Consider the following 8449-nt stretch of genomic DNA (forward strand, 5'->3'; position numbering starts at 1 on the left):
CACACACACACACACACACACACACACACACCTTAACATTATCAACATTGTTTAACTTTGTGTGTGGGGGAAAAAGCCAAGAACATTAGGTAGTAAAACTAAAGAGAAAGATAAAAAAGTCAGTTTGATCATAAAATAAAATAAAAAATAAAAAAGGAAGTTGTATTGAGTATGACAGTTTTTGTTCATGCATACTTCAGTAGTTCATAATTTCCTACTGCATGAGTTGTGTTCATTCAGGCACTTAAACTATTTACAGAACAAGCTTTTTTTTTAACTCAGAACATGAATCATTTTTAACTTTTGTGATTAAAAACATTCATTTAATCTCATTTTTGAAGATCTGTAAATAACATTCAAACAAACAGTACATATAGAAACTTCTGATCAATCCATATCATTTTCAGACTTAAAACAATGTTCAGATTTAAGCTCCGCCAACTTCTGGTCAAGCCACACCCACATCCAGTTTAGGCCCCACCCACTCCGAGTACAGATACAGATAATTTAGATGGTTGAACAGATACAGATAGTGGTGTACTCGCTCATCCCTAGTGACCACAGAGCCAAGCGTAGCAGCACCTCTTCTGCCTGAACCACAGGGACGATTCTAGGATCTGACATTTAGGGCTGCAGAGCTAAGACCCAAGGGAAGATATTTGTTGATGCAATTTTCTAAATCTCACTGCCTATTTACTTATATTAACAAACAAAATAAATAGTTTTGACTAAAACTAAAATAGTTAACAACTATATATACAATTTAAAACAGAATGTCAGAAGCCTACATGAACCTGCCAACATCACTGAGACACATTAATGTTACCAAACAGTTGTGGAGTAAAATAATCCGGGGGTTTCTGGGAGCATGCCGCCCCTGGAAGTTTTTTTTAAAAAAATCTACTCAAAATTATGCATTTTCCAGTTATTAGAAGACCATTTTACTCAATTGATTGGATTAATAAAACAAATCTAAAACCAGTTTATTTTCAAGGTAAAATGGTTAAAATTAGTCTTTAACCTGAGCTTTATTTTTTACCTGAACGTTACATTATGGGTCAGAGTTTTACTGTTTCAGTTCAGGGCGACTGTGGTGGAGTGGTTAGGGGAGTCATCCTGGAACCGGAAGGTTGCCAGTTGGATCCCCCGTCCAGCCGTTTCAGTCGTTGTGTCCTTGGGCAAGACACTTCACCCGCCTTGTCTACTGATGGTGGTCAGAGGTCCAGAGAAAATTCTGATTTTTGAATGTTAACCACTCCACAGCCATGTTGCAGGGTTGGCAGAGGTGTGCGCTCTACAAGTGCTTCTAGTTTCAAATTTATTCCATATTTTGTTTTTTCAAAGTATGTTAAAAATGACGTGTCCGCAGGTGGAAATGATGACTTTTATCTGTAGTTGTCCAGCCTCGTGCTGTTGTTTCTGTCTAAGACTGTGTGTATGGGTGTGTGTATGGGTGTGTGTATGGGTGTGTGTATGGGTGTGTGTATGGGNTGGGTGTGTGTATGGGTGTGTGTATGGGTGTGTGTGTGTTGTCTTCAGCAGGAAGCACCCGCGGTCAGTTCATACCAGAGTGTAGCGACACTCCGAAAACGTTTCAGTAAATTTGTATTTAAGCCAAATATTTAAAAAGCAAGTATATATTTGAGTTCTACAGGGTTACATTCTCGCCTAAAAACTTTCTAAAAGTTAGTTTTGTGTCAAGAAAAAATAGAAATTTGAAAATATTCTCATTGCTTTATTTCCTGGTTTTCAGACAGCTTTCACCCACAATGCATCATGGGATTGGGTAGGTGAAGAAGGATGGTTTAAAAGCAGTTTTTATGTACAGACACCACTTTTTCAGATAAATTGGGGGTCCGGGGGGTGGGGGGCACTGATTGGTGGGCCTGATGGATAGAGCTTCATCAGAGCTAAACAACAAAATATATCTGAAGCTTTAACGTTGAACAGTTTCTGAGTTATAACCATTTTTCATGTCCTGACACCCCCTCTTTGAAAGGAGCCCCCTCCTCAAATATGGGGTCTATCATAAAACCGTTGGCTGGAGCAGTGTAGGTCAGACTCATCTACAGTCCTGACTCATTTCATGTTGATCGGTGCAGCTGTTTGTGTGCTACTGTTGACCAAAAATCACTGAAATAAATAAATAAAATGTACTAAAACAATATGACTCCTGCTTCGCCTGCGGGGCTCATAACTATTCTACATAAAAGCTTCTGAAATTTTTTATTATTATTTAGCTCTGACAGAGGCATATCCAATGGGCCCACCAATGAGCCCCCTCACCCACCTGGACCCCCACCCCACCTGAAAAAGGGGTCAAAATTGCTTATAACTCAAAAACTATCCAACATAGGAGCTTCTGATTTGTTTAATTATTTATTTTTTGTTGTTGTTTAGCTCTGATGGAGGACTATCCATCAGGCCCACCAATGAGCCAGCACCGACCCTCATCCAAAACAATAAATCTTTTCTGGTGAATTCTGCTGCATTGATGCTTTGCGAACATGCGGGGCTGCTATGCCTTTGCTAGTCAAGTTGAAGGTTTCAAGACTAATTTGAAAAGCACATTTTATCTTGCAAACCTTGCATGTCTTCTTTTTTCTTGGGTCTCATTACAGGCTGTATGTCCAGCTGCTCGACAACCAGCAGTACCTGCTCAGCAGCCTCCAGTCGTCTGAGTTTGTCCTCCTCCATCAGAAACAGCTCCAGAGTTCACAGCAGTAGACCCTGGAAATGATCTCATCTGTCCGTAACATCAAACATACCTTCACCATAAAGTTTATGTGGTGTTTCTCTAATTACCTTTGGCTTCAAAATGCAAAATGTTGCAAATAATTTAGGTTTTTATTAGGAACCTGTTATCTAGACAAGAATGAAATAACATTTTAAAAATATAGAAGCAATGCAGACATTTGATTTGAGGGTTTGATGTGTTTTTGCTGTCTAAATAAACGGTGTGCATTTGACCACTTGTGTAATGCCTCTTCTGTGAACATGAAAAATAAAACCTTTTTCAAATCATTCCTGAAACACTTCTCCTTTTTCAACCACCTAATGAAGATGCAATAAGTGTGTTTGTGTTTTTTCAGTAAGTACGTCAAAATTTTCCCTAGACACAAGATTTTCCTAAAACAGTTACTGAACATTTATGACTTGTGAATATCCCATAAATTGCTGTATAATATTAATTTTATTGATATTTGAACAGAACCTGTTCTATCTCCTATCTAACATGTACAGATATACAGGGGTTGGTCAATGAAAGTGAAACAGCTGTCATTGTAGTGTGGGAGGTTTCATGGTTAAACTGGACCAGCCTGGTGGTCAGTCTTCATTAATCACACATTGCACCAGTAAGAGCAGAGTGTGAAGGTTCTATCAGCAGGGTCAGAGCACAGTTTGGATCTAAATATTACAATGTACACAACATTATGGTGACATACCAGAGTTCAAAAGAGGACAAATTGTTGGTGCACGTCTTGCTGGAGCATCTGTGACCAAGACAGCAAGTCTTTGTGATGTATGAAGAGCCACAGTATCCAGGGTAATGTCAGCAGACCACCAAGAAGGACCAACCACATCCAACAGGATTAACTGTGGACCCAACAGGAAGCTGTCTGAAAGAGATGTTCTGGTGATAACCTGGATTGTATCCAAAAAACATAAAACCACAGGAGAGTTGAGGTGACATTTAATTCTGCCGTTTCCACCAGAACTGTCCGTGTGGAGCTCCACAGAATCAATATACTTGGCTGGGCTGCTATAGCCAAACCTTTGGTCACTCGTTCCAAACGTTGGTTTCACTGGTGCAAGGAGCACAACTCTGTGAAACGTGTTGTTCTCTGATGAGTCCACCTTTACTGTTTTCCCCAGTGTCCTTGGGAAAGACACTTCACCCACCTTGCCTACTGATGGTGGTCAGAGGGTCCAGTGGCACCGGTGCATGGCAGCCCCACCTCTGTCAGTGTGCCCCAGGACAGCTGTGGCTACATGTAGCTTACTGCCATCCGTGTGAGTGTGAATGGGTGAACGTCTGTAGTGTGAAGTCTTTGGGGTCTGGAGGGACTTTAAAGGCCTATATAAGTTCAGTCCATTTACCATTTAGCAAAATGAAATAAATAATGTAAATAATAAAGTATTAAATATTCCATCAAATAAATAAATGTCCCATTGAAATAAAACAAAATCAGTCAATTTTAATACATTTCTCAACATGTCTTTATATTATTTATTTATTTATTTATTTATTTAATAAAATAAAATATTAACTTATTTATTTAATGATTCATTTATATTCATAAACAGTTTTATTTATTTATTTATATAGAATTTTAATTTATTACATATTATATTTTTATTTTGTGACACTTTTAATTTGTAAAGCTACTGTACATATTTCAGGGACTTTAACTCCCTTTTTTTATTTCATGCTGTTTTGGTTTTTGTGCTCCAACCAGTCACAGCAAAGTGTTCCTTCCCCTGAGCTCTGGTCCAACCAGCCTCGAGCAACTGGGTTCACAAGCTTAGGTCACTCTGGAAAAACAACGTTTTAGCGGGCAATATGGTTTTCTTGTCCTGCACAGTATCTTATTTTCTTTTTTATGTTATGTCAACGTTATTGTGTTGTACAGTATTTTTATTTTAAGATTATTTTAATTCTATTATTATCACTACTATTCATAATGTTGCATAGCAATATATAGTTTTGTGGATTGATGTACCTGCTGCTGCTGTGACACCTGAGTTTCCCCTCTGTGAGACAATAAAGACTGTTTCTACGTTTCACCTCTAGGAGACGTCAGCTGACAAAAACAAAAAATCTGTCGCCTTTTTTCCCAACTTTTTTCTGCTGTTTGATGCAGAACCAAACAGAAACCTGAGCTAAAGAGGACCATCAGCCAAACAATAGTTAGTGCCTTGATTTAACTCTATTGTTCATAGAGGCATGTGTCCCATCACCTGACTATCACTGAGGTCCTGATTCACACCTTTTGCTCACAGGGGGCGGAGTCATACCTGCAATAACAGTGTTGTAGGAGGAGGACAACTGAAAACGGAGGCCTCTACCTCTGTTTAATGATGGACGGTTTTTCTTCACAAAAATGTCTTCTTTTACTCCTCTCTCAAACCAACGTTCCTCTCTATCAAGAATGAGAACATCCTCATCTCTGAAGGAGTGGTGAGGGCATTTACATATACAGCCCCAAGCATCTCCATATGTTGCAAATAAATAAAAATATAAATAAATTTAAGGACAGGTATAAAATGATATTTACAAAAGATACAGGGATGCTTGGGGCTGTGTATTTATGTGTGGATGTATACATTTATGTGTGTACGCTTAAACACTGCATGTAGATGTACATTTACATTTATGAATATATTCTGGTATTATATAAAATTCTAGGTAAACAGATTGTTGTTTTAATCTTTATGATATTTTAACTTTGAATAAAGAAAAAGAAGAATTTACTATTATTTTTTGTTAATAAGCTTCGGAGAAGGGTGGGATTAAATAAGTTTTTACTTCTTCCCATTCCTTTTCAAACATGTTAATTTTCTTAATTGTGTTCTCATTTTTTGTTTTGTTTTGTGTACATGTTTGAAATAAAATAACTTTTAAGGTAGAAAACACAAATACTGACAGGTTTTGATATTCATTTGCTGTTGTTACTACCAGATGTGTTTACAGCCTGACTAATGTCAGTCCCTATACTGTACACGTTTTTATTTTGTGCCAAAATCAGCAGAGGGCTTTGTTTACATTGAGTGCATACCCACGTTTAAGAATTAAATATCAGTAAATCTGAAAAAACAACATCCTTATAAAATGTTGAAAAATGTAACTTTCTACCTCTAATTCCTAGTTTCAGTTACATTTCTTGCCGTTAATCATATAAAACATTTCTGACGGTAACAGCAAACCTGAATGTCTTCCAAAAACACACGGTGTTAAGCACAACCATGCTCCCCTACAGAACATCTGGCAATATGGATAAAACAATATATATATAAAGTTACTGTGATAAACATAAATGACTTTTTATTTTCATATTTCATGAAAATTCTGTTTGAACATGAAATCCAGTCCAGTGATTGATTTGTACTCCGGAGGAGGGGTGAAGACAGGAAGGGGGTGGAGTCCCAGTCACGTGACAGTAGGAGGAGTCTGTCAGGGGGTGGAGTCCCAGTCACGTGACAGTAGGAGGAGTCTGTCAGGGGGTNAGGGGGTGGAGTCCCAGTCACGTGACAGTAGGAGGAGTCTGTCAGGGGGTGGAGTCCCAGTCACGTGACAGTAGGAGGAGTCTGTCAGGGGGTTGTCTGTAACTTCATTTGGCCAAAAGTCTTGGAGGAGAAACATCTCAGAGAGAAGGTAGGAGAAACATTTTTCTTCTTCTTTCTAAAAAACATTCATTTAAGAGGTCTTGTTTCATTTAAAGAGGATACTTTTCTATCATTTAAACACAGTAAAAGTAGTTTCATTTAAAAATTTTAAACCTAATAAAAGAATTATAAATGTTTTTCAACAAGGGATATGCTGTTTACCTAAAATAGGACAGGTCTACTTTCAAAAGTGCTCTTCAACAAAATAGATGCTTATAGTAGAATCACTATTTTTAAGACTCTTTGCTACAAAATAGCATTTATTCGTTAAAAGACTTTAAACCTAACATCTGTTCAACTGTTTCTGTCTGATAACGCATCACATCAAACATTGTAAAAAAAGGTAATATTAAGATGATGTTGTTGAGGTATGACCACATCCGAGTCCACCATAGTGCCCTCAGAAACTCTTACTGCCCTTGGAGAGGAGGAAGCGGTGCTGACTCGTCCTCCTCCATTTACTTTGAAATAAGACAGCTGAATATTAGACTGACTCATTGGGCCTCATGCAAGAACATGTTGGTATTCTTCTCCTAAATTTCTCTTACTTTTGTTTGTACAAAGGGTTCGTACGAACATGTCANATCTTAACATTCATGAGGTACTTTACATTGACTGTTTATGGTTGAGTGTGGGCGTGTAGAGGGTAGAACCTGAGGAGGACCTCGTGCGCACACTCTGACGTGTAGCTGTGATTTATAAAGGAAAGATGCGCAGAAACGTGCGTACGTACAGTTTTATAAATCTGAATTTTTTTTGGCGTACGCCATTTCCGCCTTTTGGCCGTACGTTCACTTTTAGTATGGTTTCCACACAATCCTTTATAAATGAGACCCCAGAGCAGTAGAGGTGGTTCTGAATGGTTCGTTCCAATTAAATATTAAATTCAGGGTAAATGTTATTTAGTTCTTAGGTGGCAAATTGTGGGTTAGATTAGTTTTAGTTTAATTCTCCTGTTCAGATGTTGCTTAGTATTTAGATGGTTGATATGGGTCCTTGAATAGGTTAATCTTAGGCTTAAGTTTCCAGATAGGTTAGGGTTAGGATTTGTTGTTCTGGTCAGGTGTCAATTAGTAATAATTAGACGGTTATTCTGAGTCCTGAATAGGTTAATCTTAGGCTTAAATTTCCAAATTGGGTTAACTTAGGATCTGTTTACCTGGTCATTGTTCTGGGTTAGGTTAACCTTAGAGTTGTTGTCCTGGTTAGGTGCAGGTTAAAACCTTAACAATAAATTTTAAGTATAAGCAGATGAGCCTCTGGTGTAAAATCTCTTTTTATAAGGGCTGAAAGGGCTGAGGATAAATCTGCTTTAGATCATAATTGATCCGATGGCACCATCTGCTGGAGGAATCATGAATTACTCACTGGTTTCTAAAAAATCAGGTTGTTTTTCATTTTTGGGTATTAGAAATGTTAAAAAAAATAATAAATAAATATTCTAAGATTATTTTAAGAGGCTTTTTGTTCTGTGTTTGGATACTTTTTTCTATATTTCCATCTAAATTATGATGTAACTGCAATTTGTTAACTGTGATTTGTGTTTAATATTAAAATTTGTTTTTAATTACCATGCCAATTTGATGATACTGCAAGGCTCCTGATTGTGTCCTGTTTTACTTTCTTCCATTTAGCTCTTGCCATTGCCATTCTCTGTTCTTTTGAAGGTGCAGAGGAGTCCGATTCTGCCTTCCTGGTGGTGGTCTGCATCCCTCCTGAGCTTGGGAAAGGAGTGAGGGTGGCATGTTTTCTGGATCTGAGGATCCTGTCACATGTCTGTTGGTGGGACCTGATGCTGTGGTCTGTTGCTMCCTGCTTGGGCTGTCCACTCTGCTGTTGTCCCATCTGTTCCTGCAGGTCCTCCTCCAAGGATTCAGTGAAAGCTGGGTCCTCCTCCTCTCCCTCGTCCTGGCTGGGGGGGTCCGTCTGGGTCTCCTGCTGTGTGATGAAGTGTGGTGGAGGGGTGAGGCTGTGTTCTGTGCTCACCTGGGTGCTCGCTGAGGCCTCGTTGGTCCCATCTTTGGGCGTGTCCTCCTCGTCCTCTGATGTGTCTTCCTCTGAT

General features: G+C 38.5%; 1 protein-coding gene across 1 annotated transcript in view; it reads left to right on the top strand.

Annotated features, from left to right (window-relative positions):
• Positions 1–3024, top strand: part of cep41 (centrosomal protein 41) — a gene marked incomplete at its 5' end in the record, with an annotated part of 19808 nt that extends 16784 nt beyond the window's left edge. The window contains 1 exon segment of the mRNA XM_014033790.1: positions 2622–3024. Within this exon segment, the coding sequence (XP_013889244.1) occupies positions 2622–2740 (119 nt within the window).
• Positions 3025–8449: the final 5425 nt, after the last annotated feature.

Source organism: Austrofundulus limnaeus, unplaced genomic scaffold, assembly GCF_001266775.1.
Source record: "Austrofundulus limnaeus strain Quisiro unplaced genomic scaffold, Austrofundulus_limnaeus-1.0 Scaffold1843, whole genome shotgun sequence".
NCBI classification, from domain to species: domain Eukaryota; kingdom Metazoa; phylum Chordata; class Actinopteri; order Cyprinodontiformes; family Rivulidae; genus Austrofundulus; species Austrofundulus limnaeus.